We start from the raw sequence: 24,256 nt of genomic DNA on the forward strand, positions 1-24,256 counted from the left end.
TATAAGCAACTAGAATCCTAATTTGCTTACAGGGATAGTATATATGTATGTGTTACTCTCCCATTGAAATTATATTAGGCCTGACGTACTACATGAAATGACACCCATAAATAAAAGATACATCTTGTACCAAACAGAGATTGGTTGCACACCAAAAAATTCACAGGCAACAAGTTAGTTGCACAGAAATGCATATACTGGTATTTAGAGCATTATTAATGGAGTAGAAATCAACTCATGGCACCACACATGCATGTTATATGTCGGATCAGGGACAACCAACAATAACGAAAGCATCAACAAAATTTCAGTCTCCGATTCTCAACTAATTCAAGCAAACAAAACAACTTCTTAACACATGACCTCGACCATCTCATCTATCACACAGGAGCAGCAAAAGAATAATTCATGAACCACCCAAGGCAATGCAAAACTCATGTATTGTGTGCTCATTTACATCTTTTCCTGTAAGTAGAGAATCATATGAAGATTAGACAATCACAAGTTACCTAGCAACAAGTACCTAACCACATTCCTGTCAGTAATAGCAGCTTTGACACAACAATGCATCCATCCGTTGTGAAATTGGAGGATCACAGTAATATTTCAAGTGCAAAAATACTGCCGCATCTCGAAGCTTTTCCAAGTAAAAAAAGTTGTTATTATGAAACTAATCTCAATAGGCGTTCCCTGTTACCCTCAAACATGCTAGCACCAGTTAAACTGCACGGTGAATAGAGCTGAAAGCATTAAACTCTTGCTTCTTACATTAAGGAAAATAAACAGGGTATATCGATGACACAAGATGGTACACATCAGGACTGAGCCCTGATACTACCTATGCAAACCATATCCCTAGAATGCCATGGCATGATGGACATATCTCAGAGCAGAGAAGAGGAGCTCACCTGAGACTGATTGTAGCCCTGATTGCACCAGGACACCATCCATGCCACTGCCAGTGTATGACCGTGCAAACAACAAGTGGTGGGCTACAATGGTGCATCATTGTCCTGCAAAACACACACACATGTGAGATATAGAGTGGAGTGTTCATCCACAAACACAAATGAGAAAATGAAAAAGTCTTTGGTTTCCATATCTCGGACTTGTATATCACCTCGTACTTGCACGCGATGTCAAGGCTAGAGCAGAGGAAGACATGAATGATGTTGTCATAGAAGACCACACTTCCATGTGATGGCCATCTGCAATAAGAAACAACAAATCAGAAAGGCGGGTAATGTAGAGAAAGGAAAAATAAGACTTATTAGAACAAACCAACCGATTGTTAAAAGAGCTAGTGCGTTTACAAACAGATCAGCAATCATGAAGGTTGTAAATCCAATAAGGCAAGCAATTGCTGCATTGATGCCAAGTGCAATACATAAACAAAAGATTGTAGGACCAAAAAGAGGTACACATTGGGAAAACATTATGCTTTTAATTCAAAAAGCTGGAGATCCCCAACTTAACATAAGGAGGCATAAACAAAAATCTTAGAAGACTCCCAGCAGCCCAAACACAAAAGAAAAAAATTAGACACCATAAGAATCAGCTCCCAGAGCAAATTTCTAATGCAAAAGAGCAAATGGTAGCAAAGATAGAGAAAGACTGGAGCTCTATTTTTGTCCATCACAAATGCACAAAACGGTCTGGCTGAAGAACCAACATTCAAAAGGCCTAAGCATTAGCACTTCAAGAAAATGGTAAATCTTTGCTAAATTCAACTTTATAAGCAAAGGTAATGATAACATATATCTATGCGACCAGGCGCCCGAAACCATGCGCCATCTGCTCATAGATTGCCCATTTGCAAAGCAAATCTGGCATGACACATTGGCCTGGCTACGCCTATCCTGTCGCATACCGCATGACTCCGACGATTCCATCTTCACCTGGCTGGCGGCTGCGAAACTGGCAACGCCCAAGACTCTACGCAAGGGCCTCGGGTCAACAGCACTACTGTTACCCTGGATGCTATGGAAGCACAGAAACGGCTGCGTGTTTGAGGGAACCCACCCCTCTATCACCAACCTGATGGCCAACATCAAGGAAGAAGCGTCCCTACGGGCTCAAGCCGGTGCCTTAGGCCTGCGTGCTGCCCTGCCAACGACTTGGGATGTCCATTAGTTTTCTATTTTAGACTCCCTGTAACCCACCTCCTAGGAGGCTTGTAAAATCCCTATCTTTTCAATGAAATGAGACGCAAAGGACCACCAAAACTGAAAAAAAATGGTAAGACCAAAACTGAAAAAGAGAAAAATGGAACACCAAAAGATCCAAGTATTATGATGAAGGAATTGCAAAGATACCAAGATAGGGCTATTTTCACCTTATTTGAATTAAAGTGTGATGTGGGGGTGTTAGTTTGGAAAAACAGAGAAAGAGGATATAGAAATACTTAACCAGTTGCTGTTTGTGAGTACTAGTAGGATGAAATCAACTACTAGCCAAGTAGCAGTTATCTACCATGTCATTGTTCAATGCTGAATTATCTTTGGATTATAAGCATAATGTTTCCAAAGTGTACTACATTATCAAAACCGTATGCTTTAAATCCAAAATGATGTTGATCCCCAACTTAACATCAGGAAGCATAAAAGAAAGTTTAAAGGACTCCCAGCAGATCAACAACAAAAGAAACTAACTAAAAACAATAAGAAACAGTTCATATAGCAAATCTCCACTGAAGAAGAGCAAAAGAAACAAGAATAGAAAGACTGAAGTTCTATTTTGTCCATCACAAATGCCAAAAAACAATCCAGCCACATTCTATAGTATTTGAAAATAGTTCAGCTCTACTAAATGCAACTCCAGAGGAAACATAAATAACTAAAACTAAACCTAAACCATCATCTTATTGCAGCCACATTCTATTGAATCAAAAAAAGAGCATAAAGCTCCAGATTTCGTTCAGCTATGTGGCTCCATGCGCGAATCCTCTTAGAGGCGACAATAGCCACGTAAAGTTCATCATAGTATAGTATGACTTACATCAGCTGTGTGGGTATATTTCATTCAGCAAATCCTCTTGCATGGGATCGGCATCGTTACTATCCAACAGTGTTGGATGTATATCTTCTTGCACCAACTCCGTCGATGAAGTTTTCGGTCCCTAAGACTTCATGTGTGGCTCCATCTGCAACAAACAATGAGCAATGATATGATTAGCATGTTTCAAATGCAGCTTACGAACCAGACAAGTGCACCTCTAACCTCAACACCTAAGATTTGCGTATGTGTAAGCAAATACTCCCTCCGTTCTAAAAATAATTGACTCAACTTTTTGTAGATACGGAGGTACATATAACTAAAATGCATCTAGTTTCATCTGTATCTAGACAAAATTGAGTCACTTATTTATGGACAGAGGGAGTAATAATATGCTTGGTTCACCTCTGGTATGACTTCTTCCACTAGCTCTTTATCCAGTTGTGTAGGATCTTCTCATCTAGCAACCCTCTCCCTCAATGGTCGTTGCCCAAGAACAAAAATCATCAGGGATGCACTGATGAGTGTTGCGAACCAATGTCATGGAAGGGTGAGGTGAGAGCAAAGGAGCAGCAAATAGAGTTGGACCATGGATTCATCATAGTCTGCATTTTCAACCCACGCGTGAGCTGTCGTGTAAATTCAATTGCATATGTTAGCACACAAGTGCCCAAATGAATTCCCCATCCTTGCGTTGCAATTCTAATAGGGAACTGAGTTGATTACACAGAGCTAAATAATCACGATTTTATGTTATGGTGAACTATGCTAGCAGTACTCGTCAGCCAAAGCCCAAATTACCAGGTATCATACCAACATCTCAATAAAAGAAGTGCTTGATTCACCTCTGGTATGACACCTTCCACTGGTGGTTTATGCAACTGTGTACGATCTTCTCCTCTGGCAACCCTCTCCTTCAGTTTGGAAATGCATCTCTGAGACAAGGAAGGGCAGTGTTAGTGAAGAATACATAGGTACTGGGAAAACAAATTCGATAGACATAACACAAGCAACAAATAAAAATACAATATACACAACTCGCTGTCAAGACATCCTAGACTGTAAAAATCAATTGAAACTTGTGAAATCAAACTAGGACATGGATCATTTCTGCACATACTACCCCAAAACATCCTCTTGTAGCATGCTTACATGAGTAATTCAAGATGGCATCTATTTTTCAGTCTTTTACGAATACTCTTGTTTCACTTCTGCAAACACAAGAGCTCACATATCAAGTTCGCTCTCCAGACCAAAATAGGTACCAAAATAGAACGGACCAATCAACTGATGCTAACATGTATAAGTGCATAAGCATCAGCATTTAACAAGGCAAACAGAGCGCACCCGCATGGCCTAAGCATTAGCATTTGAAGAAAAAGGTAATCTTAACTATCACCAACTCTACTAAATGCAACTCCAGGAGCAAATCTAATAGCAACATAAATACACTAAAACTGAACCAAAGAGCAATGGAACGTCAAAAGACGCAAGTATTATGAGGAAGGAGCTTGCTCGTGGCAAGATAGAGCTATTGTCACCTCTTCTGCATTTTTAGAAGTGTGTGGTGTGGGAGTGTTAGCTTTTAAAGACATAGAAAGAGGTCAAAGGAATACTTAACCAATTGCTCCTTGTGAGTAGGACGAAATCACAGGCAATAGAGCAAAAGTTGTTCAAAAAAAAAGTAGTACCAAATTTAGGAACATGAGTATAAGCTCTAACACCCTTTTTCATTTTAGACATTAGCGGCAAATACAAACAGGGAGCATATACACAATATCACCAACAGCACAATCCAATACCAGAAAAGCTCCACATATAATTAAATGTTCAGTGACTTGATGGATAGACACAGGACATCGACTCAGGGAATCACCTAAAAATGTAGTCGCAACCAAGATAGCACAAATTTCGGGCGGTTGCGGCGTAGTGGACTTGCCGTCGCGGCTTGTACAACTCCAATGCCTCTTGCATGCCAGTGTCCTTGTACAGCTCCAAATTACAGCCAAGCTTCCAATGTCCTTGTACAGCTCCAATGCATCTTGCTGTGTCACTTCCTGCATAAAGAGGGTACATTACAAATTACTTGTGTTTGTGAAATAATCAAAAGAAAAATGATCAGTACAGAAGAAAGGCATCAAACTAGCATATGAAGAACAAATTGCAGCAGTTTTCTTCACCGAATTTGTTTAAAAAGAGGAAAAGAATCTGACTGATCGATGTCCTAGTATATTAAGTGGAGGCACATACTGACAATTCATAGGATGATTATCCAGCTAAATGCATTTCTTTTAAAACTACAAGATAGTATTGAGCTAGGACTAGCTAACTGTGGACACCATGAGTTAATGTTTATAGGAGGCCTAAACTAAAACATATTTGGGTGTACATCTACCTCACATGGACATGGGTAGCTAAAAATCTGAACTTTTCACCTAAAGCTCTGTACTGAGCTGCTTGTTAGCAACACATCGGAATAAAATTGTAAATACAAATGCCATCTCTGGGCAGATACACATCGCGCCAAACAAGGAACCAGAGCATCAGGTTCAAGAGACAACCAATCAGGTTCAAGAGACAACCAATCTTGGTTCAACAATTATAGTGCAAGTGATAAAATAAAATCAATTATCATTAAAAAGAGGACTTCATATCCATGTAACTGAAATAGATGGTCTATCACTACCAGTGCGTAAGAACTAACATTACTTCTTTGCTAAGATACTTCATTTCTAAATTCTGGATGCACGGATAGATCTTTTTGTTGGCACTCTGCAAATAGATGGTTCATAAAACCTGATGCACAGAACCAGCCAACTCGATCCCTATGTTGCACATAGATGCAAATCACACAAACCTGATGCATGCAAAAACAAAATTATCATAAAAACTCAGAACCAACAATTTATATATATATGTACGCAGATTTAAGTTGAGACTTGAGAGCATCAGGTTTTGTAATGGACAAAAATTTCCAAAAGCTTATCTTCCATGTTTTGTGGCTGCAAATTCCCTAAACATTTATAGATCTTCAGTAAATAGATCGTCAGGTTTTCTAATACACCCAAACAAATCCCACGCACTTGTATCCTATTCTAGCATGTTCACCAAAGCAGAACAAATTCCCTAAGCATTTGTAGCAAACAAGTCAGTCAAGAAAATAAATAGCCATCAACGGAAATTGATCTCAGTTCTTGATTCATCACATACATGCAGTATTTCGAATTTGGTTTATCATTCTTCAGTGAAGAGAAAATGGGCAACATTAGCACCTTCACAGCTCATACTAGCTAATCTTGCACATCAAGAGCCCATGTTTAGATTAAAACAAAAACGTATCTGGAGTACCTAGCACACACGAAAATAGACACCTAAAATGGGCACTTTCCATGTAAAGATAGATCTCTACTGATCTGCTGCTTGTTAGCACGCACCATACTGCAAATTCTGAGTAGGAATACCAGCTTTTGGCAGATCCACATCCCGGTATTTGTGAAAATTCAGTTGCCAAAAGGGCTATTTTTAGGACCTTCGGTAAATTGACCAAGGAGCAGCACTATCTATAGCTAGCTACAACGACCAGAAAACATACTAGCTAGCTTGTACGAGGAGATGCACTTCAAACAGATCAAGGAGAAGAAGATTTATACCTCGCAATGGCCGAACCAAGTCGTCGAACACAGGTCGTCGGCGCTGGGATGAAAGCGTCGTTGTACGTTGGCACCGACCCGAGCATCTCCTCCCTCTCGATCTCTCCATCTCCCACCACAACCCGGCTGATGTGATGGCAGGAGAGGGTGAAGGTGGAGGCCGGCCTGGATAGGGAAGGACGACGAGGAGGGCCTGCCGGAGCCGCAGCAACCCGCGGCGCCCAGACGCGCTCTCCGGTGGTCATCCAGCCCCCGATCGAGGAAGCCGAAGACTGTGGGCCGCGGCCTGCTGGCCGGCCGCATCTGCTCCGCGCCGTGTAGTCGGTCGCCGTGCGGCCTCAGCCCCACTCGCCGATGCGCCGCCGCCACCTCCATGGACATCAAAGGCTGCGCTTTTCTCCTCCTGCTCCTCTGTAACGCCCGCTAGGGTTTGCGGTGGGGGCAGCGGATCCATGGTGCTAGGCCCTGGATTCGGCGGAGGAGGACGAGAGGGTGTTGTGTGGTGGTCTGCACCGCCGAAAGTGGTCGGAGCAGGCCGGGATCTGGAGGCAACGGAGGCGGAATGGGGAACGGCGGCGGCGCTGGGAGAGGATAGGGTTGCGAGGTGTGGGGTTCTGGTCCAAATCTAATTTTAGTTTGGGCCCAAATCTTCCCGCGCGGCCACAGCCAAATACGTATTGGCTCATAAATCGAATTTTCTTGGTGGGTTCCGAAATTTGGTTTCGCACTCAATTTACTCGCGTACAAGTACAGCCATATGTACGGACGTAGAGTACTGTACCAAGCAATTGATGCATTATAAAGCTATACAAGGTGTGTTTTATAAAAAAAAAGTATTTTGGCTTCAAGCTGAATTTCTTGCTCATGTATAACTGAGAATACATCTACATGACATATTCTAGTACGCCCATGCATGCACCCGTGTCAAAATATATGCACGCTCTCTTGCACATTCCGTCGAATAAATTTCGTCAAGGCGCGCGAGAATGACATGGATTCTAGCGTAGGTGGGATCACTCGAGTGAAGCCTCAGTGGGCCAATGGTGGCAATAGACACCATGACTCATGCATCATGGATGTTGCCCCCAATAGGCTATGCGGAGTCGGACCCATACTGAGACACGACACCTAGCTAGAGAAACCTCGAGCCGAAATGCTCGAGTCTAGCTAGGTGCATGATTCGTTGAAGGTGGGAAGAGCACGGGATGAACCGACACCAAACACAAGGACGTGAAGACATTGAGTATTTCCGGTGAAGCCGAAAGACATCACATGACCAAGACCATGCGGCAGTGAGGTGTAATCACCATGTTCGAGAACAAGCGACCCATGTAAGCTATATTATGCACACCATTGCATTTTTCATGTCGTTGGAGATATATATTTTTTTTTGGAGCAACCGGCAGGAGCTCTGCCTATTCATTAAGAAGAGGGAAATTTGACCAGTTTATAAGGGAAACTGGCCGAAAACCGATACAAACGCAACACCCGTGTCCAGTTTATAAGGAAAACTAGACAAGAAAAACCATACGGCACGGTTTTCGGGGAGAAACCGGCGAAAACCACACACTCGGCCACTCGACCTATAGCAACTAGGTCCGGAGCGCCGCCGAATGACACCAGGCACGACGGCAGCGGCGAGCGCCGCGACTTCCCGATCCACGTCCCTGGAAAGGAAGTCACAGCCGAAAGAGACGGCTAGGCCTTTCAAGCTTCGAGGGGTGAGGCAGGCCGCAAAAGCAAGCCAGCGGCACTCGCGCACCGACGGATACCCGAAAACGTCGACCCAAGAAGTAGTCAAGGCATTGACGTGATGGCTCCCAAACATTCCGAAAAAATGACGCCTCCAAGGAGGTCACGGCATCCAAATACGCCGCCTTCACCCTGGAATGGTGGGCGGAGGGGTGACGGGACTCCACAACAACGCCTCCAAGGAGGAAAAACGACGCCCTCGAGCGCCGCCGTTGCCGGCACCGACCAAGTCAGGCAGGACTTTCGTCCGGAGACCCGCACCACCTCCACTGTCCCAAGGACAGCCCAAAGCACCGGACGAGCATAGAATACCGACCAGACGGACGCCGTCCACGCCACGGAAGCTTGCCCTGCCACCCACGCAGCCAGAAGCAAACCATCAACACGACCACGATTCTGGAGCCGCCGCTCCGGCCTCCACGCACAGCAGGCCAACACCTCATGCCAACCTTGCCGCCGGTTTGTCAAACAAACTCCCTCGAGGCCCGAAGAGTGCCATGGGATGACACGGATTCTAGTGTAGATGTGAACACGTGGAGTGAACCGTTAATGTTAATGGGTCGTTGAAGACGGAGGGCAGCCTATGGAGTCGAGACCACGCTACCTACATTCATGTGTCTCCCGCCGAAAGAAGATGTTCAGTCAAATGCAAAACAAGAACATGGCTAGAGAAACCTCCGCCTCGGAGGCGGCCGCGATCTGCGCGATCACGGCCTCCTCCTCCTCCTGTCGTCGTGGACGTAGTCACCGGGGGAGAAGATAGGCGCCGGTGCCGCCTCCTCCGAGCTGTTGTTGTACACCGGCGGGAGAGGGGGCTAGAGGACGAGCCCTCGCCGCCGTTTGCATAGCGCGCGAGCTTCCCCGGGGCGTGAGCCTCCAGTTCGTCCATCTCCGGAAGTTGCGCTTGCGCGCGTCCTCAGACCGGTTCCATTTCCGGCACTCCGCCTCCGAGCGGAAAATGGGTGGCTGCGGTGGCGAGTCTCCGCCGCCTAACTGACCGCCCCCCTTGCGGAGCTTCTGTGGCTAGCCATGGCGGATGCGGTGGCGAGAATGCGGCGGAGGGGGTGGATGGATTTATCATCCGAAGAGGTGGCGAAAGACAACGGAGAAGAGTAGGGGTTGGAAACCGAACTCTCCTCGACGCGCGTCGCGTTTACCCCCCCCCGAATTGAGTTTACGGACCATCCTGCGAGTTCAAGCTCTCGTCTGGGTCACTTTCGGCCTCAATGGCCCGAACCCATAAAATCACCGGAAAAATTTAGTTCCGACAGAATTTTTGGTCTCCGTTAGAGATGCTCTAACAAGGAGGGAAAGTAAGGGGGGGCTCGCTAAGTTGAAGTGGCCGTGTACGTGTAAAACACCCAGATGAATGGATGGATGGATGTTTGAATTATTAATTCGGCCACGTGCACATGCACGAGTTTGAGCTTCAAAAATGACGAGGCGCTATGTCTCCGGTCAGAAGCACGCATGTTTGGCGAAATTGAACACCAATCGGTCGGTCGATGCCTTCGCCGGCACGCACGTAGAGTACCGCGTGTGTGTACACGGTACACGGGCACGACTCGTGCATGTGTCTGATCCAATCGACGTACGGCTCAAGTCCATGCATCTCGCGATTTACGACTAGCTCAAGTGATTGATCACCTCGGGCGTGGAAAAAGAAAGAGTAAAGTCTGAAATAAACCTTGAATTTGTAGAGAGCCTTGGAATCGAACCCCGTACTTTTAATCCCGTAAATCAGCACCCTAAACTCATAATTCCCGGTCTATTTGTGCCTTTCGGTAGTTTCCAAACAGGGATCCTATGATGTGGCCTGAGTTTTCATCTCTGTCCCATTGACATCAGGGGCCCACATGTGAAATGCATCGTCTCCATGAACTCTCTTTCTCTCTCGGTCGGTCCGCTCAGCGGGGTTCCCTCCCCTTCTCCTCCGACTCCCCTCCCTCCTCGGCGTTCTCTTCACCGCGTGCGTGCCTGCAGCTCGCCGGCGCAGCCTGAAGCGCGGCGCGCGACTGGGAGTTATAGTGCGTGGTCTGAAGCTTGTCGCAGGACCGGGATCACGATGGCGCGACCTTCAGCACGTCCCGCGACCGGGAGCTTGACGGTGTAGCCTGCAGCACGTCGCGGGACAGGGAGCTCGACGGCGCGGCTTGCAGCACCTCGCAAGATCGGGAGCTCGACGGTGCGGCCTGCAGCACCTCGCAAGACCGGGAGCTCGACGGCGCAGCCTGCAGCATGTCGTGGGACAGGGAGCTCGGCGCAGCCTGCAACACCTCGCAAGACCGGGAGCTCGACGGCGCGGGACCGGAATCTCACCGGCGCAGCCTAAAGCACACGGCGCCCGAGTGGGAGTTCTATGGCGCGGCATGCAGAACATCACGGGACCGGGAGCACGTTGTGCTCCCTGGAGATCGATTGTGTGGCCTGAAGCATGGCGCGCGCCCTGCAGCTCGCTCCGTTCTCCAACTCGCGTTGATTGGTTCGCTGCCTTCGGTGTGACTTCTGAACCGCGCGCTCGCCACCAGGGCAGGTTCACCTTGGGCTGAAACACCACACAGATCATGCCTGCATTGCCGCGGAGACCGCGAGCTAGATGCCGCGGAGACGGCGAGCTAGACGACGGCACCACGGTGCAGCAGATGTGCCCTGGGCCAATGTAAATCGACAACACGCTCGCGTCTATGGCGGAGGCAGATGCCATGGCCTAGCTTCCTTTGATGGCCTAGCTTACACCGGCAAGGGTGTGCCACAATGATGGGCTCGAGGGTGCATGCTTTGGGATTGTTGGAATGCTCGACTATGGCATACAAGGACGAGGGAGAGTAAAGGATGGACTCTCCGGTGGGTCTCAGATCAGCTGAGAGCGATCCCCGTGTTGACTTCTGCGACGTCAGCAAATCCTGAGTCGAAACCAGCTTCATGTAAATATAGACCGGGAATAGTAAGTTTAGGGTGCTAATTTCCGGGAATAGGAGTATAGGGTCTCATTCCAACATCCTCTACGAATACAGGGTTTATTTCAGACTTCACTCAAAAAGAAAACAAGGAACGAGAATGTGCTAGCAAAGCGCGATCGAGTGGTCCTTGCTTAGGTGGCACAAGTCGTTTAATTTGGGTGAGGGAGAGACACACAGTACTACGTACTACATGCATCCATCGCGAATTTGCTTTGTATGTAACCGTCCGATCGAGGGGTGATTGGTGGAGCTTGTGAGCTCAGATTTTGGTTGGTTAGTGTTGCGAGATTTCTGGTTGGTTCGACCACTTGGTATGGTTCTGATTGTGACTTGAGAGGCGCGATGTTTGCGCGTTTATCTTCAATCGGGTACATACGATTTGATGTGTGATGCGGATGCCCGAAAAAAGAGTAGAAGCTTCATAAAATTTGATAAACATGAGTTGATTATCTAGGCTAATTGACATCGTACATGCATAGCACGGGCGGGCCGGGTTTGAAGCAAAGAGAATCGATGTAGCTAGCTTAATTATGATGAAAATAGTAGTAGTACTAGTGAGGACCGATGGATGGAGCTACTAGCAGTATTTGTTGGATGATACACCAAATAAATACAGTACGTACGTACGTACTTGTAGGTGCAGGTGTTGGCAAGGAAGGCGACGCGACGCGGTGTGGCCTGCATGCAACATTGATTCGATTCGATCAGTGGGCCGGTGATTAAATTAAGTTTGGGCGTGCGTTGGAATTAGTCGGAGGAATTAACTGCTGTGCGCGCGCGCGGCTGCTGACTTGCGTGATTCTGGTGCGCGTGCGCGTGAAATCCGTACGCAGCTGATGGATACGGCGGGCACGTCTCTCGGCGGGCAATTAATTGCTCCGACTCTCCCGGTTCGTGCGCGGGGCGATGCCAACTGGAGATGGCGCCGCGCCGAAGCGTCGACCCCACCACATACATCCCCGCGCCGAAGCGGCAGCTTCGTTCTTTTGTATAGGTGGATTCGGGATTGGCCCAAGCCCAACCGACCCCGACCACGCACTCGCTCGCACTCGCACGTTTTTTTAATAGGAAAGCCCAGGCCTGAAGCAAACCATCCCGAGACGAGACAAACAGAGAGCCCTCGCCGTCGTCCGCCGGAGCAGAGCAGAAGGGAAAGAGCTATGGAGCGTTGGAGATGGCGGCACCGCGCCCGCAGCAGCTTCTGCTGCTGCTCCTCGTCTCGCTCCTCGCCGCCCGCCGCGCCGAAGCGTGGGGCAAGGAGGGCCACATCATGACCTGCAAGATCGCTGAGGTGAGCTCCGCGGTTCCGCACACTCCAGATTTCGCCCGCGGGAATGCCGGTGCTGAATTGAAAGGATTCTGAATTGCGCGGTTGCTTGGCGTGGCGCGCAGAAGTACCTGTCGGAGGACGCGGCGGCGGCGGTGCGGGAGCTGCTGCCGGCGTCGGCGGGCGGGGAGCTGTCGACCATGTGCCCGTGGGCGGACGAGGTGCGGTTCCGCTACCACTGGGCCAGCCCGCTCCACTACGCCAACACGCCCGGCCTCTGCAGCTTCAACTCCACCCGTCGGTTCCTCCTCCTCCTTCTTTCTTTCTACAGTAGCACATTCAACCATGGTTTTTTTTCTCTCTCTCGCTTAAACTGAACAGAGTTCAGTTACGCGCCATTAATATCGAAAAAATGCACTTACAGTACTACTTTTTTTGGCTCCAGTTAAAGCCATGCATGTGTCTTTGGAGATGAGGCAATTTTGCTTCTTTTCAACAATTGGCCAGAATTATCTACACTTTCGATCACATCTAAATATGTCCAAATTGCACTTTTGCTAGCTGAGAACTAGCAAAACCCAAAAACAATTGTACTACTCCTAGCTGAAATGCGAGCCTCATATTTTCCCTTTCATCTGTAGCGGTTAGGAGGAGTTTGACATCCAAAATTAGGTATCTATAATGGTACTTACTTTTCCCTAAGAGATGTTGTAGACGTTGGTCTGTTCTGGTAGTACCTTTTTCTTTTCCATCCAAGTATCAGTAGCAGACGTTGCTTGTAGGGGAGGACTTGGAGGTTGGAGTAAGGCTAAAACAACTCTCCGACTCTACTCTGATGAGTTTGGTTCCTTGCTTCACGCATTGCGCACATGACATGATGATGCCATCCATTCCCATCGACATGATAATGTGCTATGTGCCCCCACAATATCGCGTTTTCGTGTTAACGGTTCGATCATAAATGGGCATGCTATATTCGTCAATGAAACAAAACTATCGGCATGATAATGTGTTTCTACCGTGCTAGAGAGCTCATGGCTTGAGTTACCTGTTACATTTCAGGGGACTGCCATGACTCCAAAGGCGTGCAAGGGATGTGTGTCATCGGAGCCATCAACAACTACACAGACCAGCTCCTCACCTACAAAGACTCCACAAAGAGTTCATGTAAGTTGCCATGCCATGAGCTAGCTTCATAACATGCAAAACAGTTATCAACATTGATTGGTCCCCATTTACACCAATTCAGATAACCTGACCGAGAGCCTGATGTTCCTGGCGCACTTCGTCGGCGACGTGCACCAGCCGCTGCACGTGGCTTTCGAGGAAGACGAGGGTGGGAACACCATCAACGTCCACTGGTACAAGGCTAAGGCCAACCTGCACCATGTATGTGCTCTTCTGTTCCATAGGGCATTACCTGTCTAAAACTTCAGGCTTGTGTTCCGAATTGAAGTTTTGTAAATGTTATGCTTTGCTAGGTGTGGGATGTGAGCATCATCGACACGGTGATGAAGAACCTATACAACAAGGACCTGGACACCATGGTGGAAGCCCTCCACACGAACATGACAGTAAGTAATACTAGTAGGCTTAGCTATTCCGATAAGCTATTCCTCTACTTGTTTCTTCATCCAGTTCGAAGTATGCTAGCTTTCCCGTTTGTGATGCTGTGAATTGCAGAATGGATGGTCTGACGATATAAGTCAATGGAAAAATTGCACAAACACAAAGACAACCTGCGCAAATGAGTAGGATTCATATCCAAACTGTCCAATTTTTTTACTTCATGTTCCTGTGCAACTGATTGATCGCAAAATTTGGCATGATTATCTCTCATGCAGCTATGCAGTTGAGAGCGTAGGATTGGCATGCAAGTACGCCTACAAGGATGTAGAGGAAGACATTACTCTAGGAGGTAACTAATTAAGTTTTTATACTCACAGTAAAAACTATATGCATGAAAGGTGCAATACTATGAATTTAGCCTAGAGTCCAGTACCGATGGCAGGCAATTCTAAATGCACTCTGGAATAATGCAGATGAGTATTACTTCTCCCGGTACCCGGTTGTGGAGAAGAGATTAGCACAGGGCGGCATCAGACTGGCGATGATACTCAACCGGATATTTGATAAGAAGAAACTAGATGCTATACCGTTATATGCACAGTGAGGCTATAATTGCCACACATCAAATACAATTATTGTATCTGTATAACCTCTCTATTTGCTTCAACAATACGGCAATCCAGACGAGCAGTTCAAAGCAATGCTTATTTTGTAATTATATCTTGTTCAATTAGTGACATCTGATTTAGAGTTAAATGTTTGTTAGAGATCATATTCATATATGAATTGATTTATGAGCATCTGTTCTAGCCTTCTAGGGATCCCTCATGATAAGTAAATTTTCTTACTCAAGCCATTCCAATGGAATGATTAAATATAACCAATCTAAAACAATCATTTACACAACGCTAACATGCAAAGTACATGTACGGTGTGGGAAATGCACCTCAGGTAACAAAAAAAATCGTTGAAACCTATCAGCATGATGGGGTGAACATTTCTATATTTATGAAGTTTGATCTCGACAAAAACAAAATGCACGTGCCACAACTCACCCATCTTGGGAAGTTGCACACTAGTCCTGCCAAATGGGAAGGACACACTTCCACGTGGAAATTGCACTCATAGAGTCATAGCAACTTAGTAATCACAAGTGTACTAAAACGCAAAGTACACCTACACTAGTGTGTAGAACACCTTACATAAAAACACTTTGGTCGAAACTTGTCAATATCGGGAGTATGTCAGTTTATCGTTAGAACCTGATGTACTTCATTCTAGTCTCCACACATCGGGAGTTTTCGAGGTTTAATCAATGTATGCCGACAAGTCACGCGATAGCCGACGCGCGGCAAAGTGGCCATGGACTTGTATAAATAGAGGTTGTCTGGAGGGACAACCCGCTGGGCAAGAAGTTTTCCGTTTTCGATCCTCGCTGCTAGTTTGGTTCCTTGATGTGATGTTCTTGTTGGGAAGTTGATGGACGGTGGTGATGTTGAGTGCCACGGATCGCTGAGGCGGATCACCAATTTTCCTTGCATGCAGGAGTAATTGTCCATTCAGAGCGAGGGGATCGAGGTCTCCTTGGAAAGGTGGGCAACCAACCATTTACTCCACCTCTGAAACTTCCTCCCGCATTACTTTAACCAACCATTTACTCCATCCCCTAAACTTCCTCCCTGATTAAGCAAATCTGGTGCGCGTTTGTTTTGGAGATCTGGATCCTGGCTGGTACCAAAATAATCTTGATTGATGGACCAACTCAACGGGGAAATCAATATTGGTTCCCCTTCATCTATCAAGTTTTTTTTCCAAGAGATGTAAAAAGAGTAGACATAATAAGGATGTGTTGTGGTTGTGTGGGCGAGAGGAGGAAGACGAGTCAATGGGGGCTAATCAACGGCATGTGGGCAAATGAGTTCAGGTATCAGAGTAGTACCTAGCTACTTAATATTCTCCAGCTCTATCGGTTTTGCAGGGAATAAATAGCTTGTACCTTGCACGCGGTGTTTGCTCCAGATCAGTTGCAAATTTTCCATAGCCTAACATCCCCAGCTGAACATAGTCTGTCAGCATACATACCAGGAGGTGGCATCACTTGCTGCTGCTAAAGCTCAACTATCGTTTAGGTTTAGGCTAGATAGACTATCTAGGTTGTTTTTCTCCTAGCAGCAAATTCCTAAGAAAACCCATGGAAAATTTTGAGAAATGACACTAGTCAACAAATACATTGTTAAGCTAGTAGGAATAAAAAAGTTGAAATTCTGGCATGAACATAAGCATTTTCCGATGTTTATATCACAACATAATTATTGAACGGTACTGTAAAAACTAGAATTGTAAAGACAAGAGACGAACAAATAGTCCGATGTGTGTTCTTTATTAATTGTTACCAAGCCTTATATACAAGGCGAACGGTCCCCTTCAAAGGAGGCAACGGTTCAGAAGACTCGCTTCAGGATCAATCAACTAAAGGAGCAGGGATTATCCCCTAATTAACTGCTACGATTAATTATTTTTACAATCGCTTCAGGATCAATCAATCAACTCAGACATCACAATGCCAAAAGCTAACAAGAGCGTCTGAATTTTATTTGCAGCACACGTATGACTCAGCCAACATATCGAACCAAACAGAGCACCCGATATGCATCACGTACAACACAAATACGACCAGGTTCTCAACATGCAGCCATAACAAAAACGTCACCAGCTGAACAAAATAAATGGCACTTCCTCTGTCCAAAAACAAAGTCACAGCAAGACACCACCACCCACCACCACCACCTCCGACAGTGGAAAGAGGCTGCAGCCAGCACAGACGGACCCAGCGACAAGGTCAGTGAGGCTGCATGCCATCTTTCGGCTGAAACGCCAGGCCCTCCACCTGGTTATATATCTTCCGATGGTTGGTTCCTGAAATGCACATAGCATATATAAGCAACACAAATATCAATTTATTTCCAAGGAAATACTAGTAGACTCAAGGAAACCAAAGCAAGTGTATTTATAACAAATAATATATAGAGAGAGGGGAACACGTGCATTTATAATAGATACACTAACTCTAGCTAGATGTCCTGTAGAGATAACGATGAATGCAACACAAGTAGGGAAAACTCGCTGTAGCCTGATACACAACAACAGCCACTGGTTAATGAGCCAAGTATACTTTGATACATTCACCATCTGGGAGGGGCCTCAAGTGTGCTGCCCAACAAAATCGATGACAGGGAGCCGCTCAAAAAAATATGTCTTTGACATAAAAATAATTAAAAATGAGTGCTATGCATGAGTGCACAATTATTTAAACACAAAACAGAGCATTTAGGCATATGTGTAGATAATAATTGATAAACTACCCAAGAGCATGAATTTGAGCAAAGACAAGTAGCAGGTCAGGTAATACTACTACTAGTAGCAAATTCTAAACCTCAACAACAGTATAACAAGATACCCACAGATGCAATTAGTGCACTAAGATCAGGACATCATCTAGCAACTAAATGGAACACCTCCTAATCCTAAATATCAGGAACCAGAGCAATAATCATCAGCCAAAACCTAGATTGCCAAGTATCATATCAACATCTTAATCCCTGGAGCACAGAACATGCACCTAGAGGAGATAACCGGCGAAGCAGAAGCTCACCCAAAACACGTAGACGTAGAGGAAGACCATTGCTCGCTGATGTCACACATCAGCGAGTGGTTAAGACACAGGTTAACTTCCAGCAAAAAAAATATTGCAGACAAAATATATAAGCAACTAGAATCCTAATTTGCTTACAGGGAAAGTATATATGTATGTGTTACTCTCCCACTGAAATTATATTAGGCCTGCTGTACTACATGAAATGACACCCATAAATAAAAGATACATCTTGCACAGGCAACAAGTTAGTTGCACAGAAATGCATATACTGGTATTTAGAGCATTATTAATGGAGTAGAAATCAACTCATGGCACCACACATACATGTTATATGTCAGATCAGGGACAACCAACAATAACGAAAGCATAAACAAAATTTCAGTCTCGGATTCTCAACTAATTCAAGCAAACAAAACGACTTCTTAACACATGACCTCGACCATCTCATCTATCACACAGGAGCAGCAAAAGAATAATTCATGAACCTTACCTCAACACCATCATCCACCCAAGGCAATGCAAAGCTCATGTATTGCATATATAACACATGGAACAGAAACCAGTGGCAAATAAGAAATTGTGTGCTCATTTATATCTTTTCCTGTAAGTAGAGAATCATTGGAAGATTAGACAATCACAAGTTACCTAGCAACAAGTACCTAACCACATTCCTGTCAGTAATAGCAGCTTGTGACATGCAGATTTATAGCTCAGTAATAGCGATCCCTTGTCACCACAGCTCTTTGTCCTTGCCGTCGACGTACTGGGCAGGCTGTTCAAGCGAGCCGTCGAGCTGGGAATCATGCAGCAACTACACCCGAGGAAGATGATTCCCCCTATATCCCTCTACGCCGATGATGTCGTGCTTTTCTGCCACCCCCTTGACAGTGACATTGAAGCCGTGAGGGAAATTCTTGGTCTGTTTGGTCACGTGTCGGGCCTCAACGTCAACTTTGCAAAGAGTTCGGCAAGCCTTATATGGTGCAGCCACGACGATGCCGCGCCACTGCTTGCGCAGCTCGCCTGTCAGATCGTGGAGTTGCCAATCACATACCTTGGCATCCCGCTCAAGCTCAGAAGACCGACGGCTGCGCAACTACAGCCAATCGTCGACAGCATTGCCAGTCGCCTACCGACCTGGAAAGCTGGGCTCATGAGCAAGCCTGGATGCCTCGCGATGGTCAAGTCCGTCCTCAGCGCCATCCCCATTCACCAGCTACTCGCCTACGCCCCGCCGAAGAAAACCCTGAAGCTGATCGAAAAGATCAAACGCGGCTTCCTCTGGGCTGGGCGCGCCGCTGCCAATGGTGGGCACTGCCACGTCAACTGGAGGCGCGTCTGCCGTCCTATCTCCTACGGGGGCCTCGGCGTGCAAGACATTGAGCGCGCTGGGCTCGCCTTGCGGCTGCGTTGGTTATGGCTCTCCCGCGTGCTACGGAGTGGCCTTGACCTCCAATTCTCGACGGTCGAGCACGCACTATTCTTCGCCTCCACCATCATGTGCATCGGGAATGGGCAGCACGCGTTATTCTGGGAGGATCGATGGATCGCCGGCAAGGCAGTCAAGGAGCTCGCACCATGCCTGTACGCGTGCATCCCCAAGCGGCGTCGCAAAACCAGAACGGTCGCTGAAGGCTTGGCCGGGAACAGCTGGGCTACGGACATCCAGGGGCTGCTCGGCATCCACGAGATTGGGCAATACTTGGTGCTCTGGCGCATGATCCAAGGCACCACACTCAGCACCCTGCCCGACCAGCTACTTTGGAAGTGGACGGCCTCCGGCACCTACACGGCCAACTCATGCTACCTTGCAACCTTGCACGGATCTACGCCTTGTTGCTCCTGGAAGCTTATTTGGAAGTCATGGGCGCCGCCTAAGGTCAAGTTCCTCCACTGGCTTGCAAACCTTGACAGATGCTGGACCGCGGAGCGCCTAGCACGACATGGTCTCCCTCACCACCCCAGATGCCTCCTTTGCGATCAGGCGCCCGAATCCATGCGACACCTCATGCTCGAGTGCCCCTTCTCCCGGCAGGTCTGGCACGAGGTGCTTGCTTGGCTCCGGATGACTGCCAGGGCACCACATCATGAGCCCATGCTCATGGATTGGTGGCTCCGTGCTCGGCAAGAAACGCCAATGCCGCTGCGCAAAGGCTTGGCGTCGGCGGCCTTACTCATCCCGTGGATGATCTGGAAACATCGGAACGCTAGATTTGTTATATACATATATTGTAGTCAAGACGAAAGCAGATAACAGTTTTAAGTTAACTGCTGCAGTCACACAAAAAAATTACACAAAATCCAGTAAGCTTCACAAAAAAATGTTCCCTCTGAAACAATACAAGACACCATGTCTTTGCTCTAATAACCAGTGCTTATAAATTCAATGCATGCAAAAGCTTTATTTCCTATGTCAATGACTCAGAATTTCAAATGGCTTTACAAAACACATTTTTCATCTTGATGCTAATAGTAAGCCTCTTGGTGTCATTAAACAAAGTTGGAAATATTCTACATTCAAGTTAGATATAATGGTTAGAAAGAGCATAACCAATGGAGAGAGCAGAAGACATACATCTCCCTTGATGTGGATGCTGTTTATAACAACGCGAGCAGTGCCCATTAGTGGCTTTGCTAATTTCGCCATAAACATTACACTCATCTCCTTGCTGTCCCAGTCAAAACCCAAGGTCATGACTTGCTGCACATTCCAAAAAAAAAAGGTATAAGTTGTGCACCCAATAAATGTACTGTAAATAAATACAGCTTCCTGGTACCCATCCTACAAATTAGAACATAACATCTTTCAAAATAACTAAGGCTACTTCATGAATGAACGACATAGTATCTTCATTCTCACCTCGTATGTGCATACAATATTACATAATCATAATAAGAATCACTATATAGTTACTCTTTATGTTTGGCTTTGGACATAAGATGGGTTTTAAGCCTCTCACTTACGAATCACTGAAGACATCATTAATGCTACTGATGGATCTAAAGATAAACCTTTTCACTAAATTAGTTTTCAGTCTGTCAGTGGTAAGTTTGAGTAATTAAATATACACTGGCATGATATGATTTTTGGATTCGACAAAGATCCATGAGCAAATAAACTAAAATAGGTCTGCACTGCAGACAAAACTGCATTATATGGACAACTGACCTGTTCACCTGAAGTCATCCAGCGCATGCCCTGTTCTCCCAAGGTAGGTGGACACGAGCCTAGTGAGAATTCCTGTAATTCTATTTTATCCTGGGGATGTAAGACCAATGTTTTAGCACAGCAATTATCTCCATTAAAAGGTTTCAGTACTGCAATCAGAAAAACAACAAAAGAAGATAAACGAATTAAAGAGAACTTACTATTAATTTTGGTCTTCGACTCTTTAAACGTCTCTGTAAAATTATGGAGCTCAGGTCAGCTACTTATATAAACAATAATGGATGTCACAGAGACAAGAATGCATTGACTCACCTGTCCTGATATATTGTGTCCTTTGCCAAGGGCCGACACATCTGTCTCTAGGCTGGTTTTCTTCCCTGAGTCCGCAACTCTCCGCACAATCTTCACATGGATCTCTCCGCTCCGCACTCCTTGCAGTGGTACCCACTTATCGGCAGGTTCGTTCGGAGAGAGCATGCTGTATTCGACCGTGCAGTTGCCTATGCTGGCGGTCGGAAGGACCGCATTATGGTCTTTGACGTGCAGGATCAGGGGTTCTCCGGTCTCCGCAAACTCGAATGTCTGGTTCCACTGCGGAGACAGTGTCTTGTAGATGACCTGCATCGAAGGAATTGTTCAGTTTCATCTGGTTGCTGGGGATAGAGTTTTTTTTCTACAAGGAACTGGGGGATTCAGTTTCATCAGCAAAATAATGGAACTTCTTGATTGACGAAAAATACAAGCATGATTTATCACCGAACCTTGGTTCGCTTCTTGTTATTCCCATAATGCACCCTGACATAAGGATCACTAGTTCCTCTCAGATCAGCAGCAACAAGATCCCTGGCTTCAATTATTACTAGCTCAATCCACCCAGCTTCAACTTTACTGCTTGATCTCTGAAAAAACGAAGCACAGTTGAGGTTCAACATGCACAAACCAGTTGACAAAACAATCCGCTAAGAAAACCATACTTATGAGGCTACCTGACAATAAAATAATCAAGGATACACAACTTAGTAGTTGAATGGCTTCATGTTTACTACTCCCTCCGATCCATAATGTGTCGGGGATTTAGTACAAAGTTTACTGAACATAATTTAAATTCCTACTAGGGTCCTTAGATGGTACTACTCTTTCATCACAATACAAAAAATGAATGATTACGAATGTATACCTTCAGATTGTCGTTCTGATCATTTTGTATTCGCTCTATTTCAAGCCTGATCTCTCCTGAATCTACTTTTTCAAGTGGTACCCAAACATCTCGGCTAGCACCATCTAGAAGTCCCTCCAGATTTACTCTTGCACTACCAATGCTGTCATCACTAAATGTATCTAAATTATAGCATTTGATCTTCAGATATTCACCACCAGCAATCTCATCAAACTCAAACTTGTCATTCCAAACTGGTTGGGCTGTACGCCTACAAGGACGCAGTGAATGGCACTGTTCTAGGAGGTAATTTATAAGTGTCAATATTCACAGTATCATGCAGCTATGAAAATCTACAGTGCAATATGCAATTTACCCAAAATTTCAGTCTCAGATTCTCAACTAACTCAAGCAAACAAAACAACTTCTTAACACATGACCTCGACCATCTCATCTATCACACAGGAGCAGCAAAAGAATAATTCATGTACCTTACCTGAACACCATCATCCACCCAAGGCAATGCAAAGCTCATGTATTGCATATATAACACATGGAACAGAAACCAGTGGCAAATAAGCAATTGTGTGCTCATGGAACAGAAACCTGGTTGAAGAACTCCAGCACGTCCTTGGCGTGCAGCTTCTTCATCCTCTTCTCGCCGCCGAGCGCTTCCTCCACGAGGCTTACACCTGGGCATCGTCGAGGAAAGATCGACCTCGCGGACGAGCCGTCTAGGGCGGTAGGGGCACCGATGCAGCAGGTGAGCCTCCTCTCCTCTCCTCTCCTCGCCGACGCCAAAGTCCGAAGTCACAAGTCACGCGATAGCCGACGCGCGGCAGGGTGACCATGGACTTGTATAAATAGAGGTTCTCTGGAGGGACAACCGCTGGGCGGGAAGTTTTCCATTTTCGATCCTCGCTGCTAGTTTGGTTCCTCGTTGTGATGTGCCTGTTGGGGAGTTGATGGACGGTGCTGATGCTAAGTGCCACGGATCGCTAAGCCGGATCACCAATTTCCTTGCATGCAGAAGTAATTGTCCATTCAGAGCGAGGGGATATAGGTCTCCTTGGAAAGGTGGGCAACAAACCATTTACTCAGCCTCTGAAACTTCCTCCCTGGTTACTTTAACCAACCATTTACTCCACCTCTGAAACTTCCTCCCTCGTTACTTTAACCGACGATTTACTCCATCCCCTAAACTTCCTCCCTGATTACTTTCCTTATAGGTTATTGACTGTCCAGAAGCAAATCTGGTGCGTGTTTGTTTTGGAGATCTGCTGGATAACCAACCATTTACTCCATCCCCTAAACTTCCTCCATGTTTAGCACTGTACTTCCTATTATTTCATACCGAAAAAATCTTGATGGATCTTTGTTGGTACCAAAATAATCTTGGTGGAACTCAACTGGGAAATCAATATTGGTTCCCCTTCATCTAACAAGTTTCGTTCCAAGAGATGTAAAAAAGGGTAGACAAAATAAGGATGTGCTGTGTCTATTAGCGAGAGGAGGAACACGGATCGATGGGGGCTAATCAACCCCATGTGGGAAAATGAGTTCGGCGCATCAGGCATCCGTGTATGAACACCATCTACTCCCTCTACTAGTACTTAGCTATCTACTCAGTATTCTCCAGCTCTATTCGTATTTGCACGAGATGTTTGCTCCAGATTGGTTGCAAATTTCCCATCACCTACAGCCTGGAGGTGGCATCAGTTGTTGATGTTGAAGCTCAACTATCGTTCACGTTTAGGCTAGATAGACTATCTAGGTTGTTTTTCTTCTAGCAGCAAATTCCTAAGAAAAAACATGGAAAATTTTGAGAAATAACTAGTTAAGCAATAAAAAAGTTGAATTTCTAGCATGAACTTTGGCATTTTCGGACACTTAGATCACAGCAAAATTGAAGAGCAATATTGTTAAAACTAGAATTGTAAAGACAAGACGCAATGAACAAAATAGTCTGAAGTGTGTTCTTTCTTAATTGTAACCAAGCCTTATGTAGAAGAGGAACAGTCGCCTTCAAAGGCACCGGTTCAGAAGCATCACTTCAGGAGCAACCAACTAAAGAAGCAGGGTTT

The 24,256-nt window shown here is 45.9% G+C and overlaps 2 protein-coding genes and 2 long non-coding RNA genes across 4 annotated transcripts; 1 reads left to right on the forward strand and 3 right to left on the reverse strand.

Annotated features, from left to right (window-relative positions):
* Window positions 1-440: 440 nt before the first annotated feature.
* On the reverse strand, window positions 441-1,198 carry LOC124659559. Its single transcript, XR_006989620.1, has 3 exons — window positions 1,121-1,198; window positions 909-1,013; window positions 441-465 (listed from the first exon to the last, which is right to left on the reverse strand). It is a non-coding gene; the product is annotated as an uncharacterized LOC124659559 (long non-coding RNA).
* Window positions 1,199-12,530: 11,332 nt separating this feature from the next.
* Window positions 12,531-14,994, forward strand: LOC124659555 (endonuclease 2-like). The gene is made up of 8 exons (XM_047197413.1): window positions 12,531-12,647; window positions 12,749-12,920; window positions 13,686-13,790; window positions 13,873-14,012; window positions 14,105-14,197; window positions 14,307-14,374; window positions 14,468-14,541; window positions 14,666-14,994. Exons 1-8 carry the CDS (start codon window positions 12,531-12,533, stop codon window positions 14,794-14,796), a joined length of 900 nt encoding a protein of 299 aa, XP_047053369.1. The 3' UTR covers window positions 14,797-14,994.
* A 5,434-nt stretch (window positions 14,995-20,428) lies between these two features.
* On the reverse strand, window positions 20,429-21,272 carry LOC124659557. The gene is made up of 3 exons (XR_006989618.1): window positions 21,217-21,272; window positions 21,017-21,106; window positions 20,429-20,548 (listed from the first exon to the last, which is right to left on the reverse strand). It is a non-coding gene; the product is annotated as an uncharacterized LOC124659557 (long non-coding RNA).
* LOC124664459 (multiple C2 and transmembrane domain-containing protein 1-like) lies at window positions 21,272-22,823 on the reverse strand. The gene is made up of 5 exons (XM_047201975.1): window positions 22,779-22,823; window positions 22,664-22,668; window positions 22,194-22,443; window positions 21,778-21,915; window positions 21,272-21,634 (listed from the first exon to the last, which is right to left on the reverse strand). Exons 1-5 carry the CDS (start codon window positions 22,821-22,823, stop codon window positions 21,272-21,274), a joined length of 801 nt encoding a protein of 266 aa, XP_047057931.1.
* Between the last annotated feature and the right edge of the window lie 1,433 nt (window positions 22,824-24,256).

Source organism: Lolium rigidum, chromosome 6, assembly GCF_022539505.1.
Source record: "Lolium rigidum isolate FL_2022 chromosome 6, APGP_CSIRO_Lrig_0.1, whole genome shotgun sequence".
In the NCBI taxonomy this organism is placed as follows: domain Eukaryota; kingdom Viridiplantae; phylum Streptophyta; class Magnoliopsida; order Poales; family Poaceae; genus Lolium; species Lolium rigidum.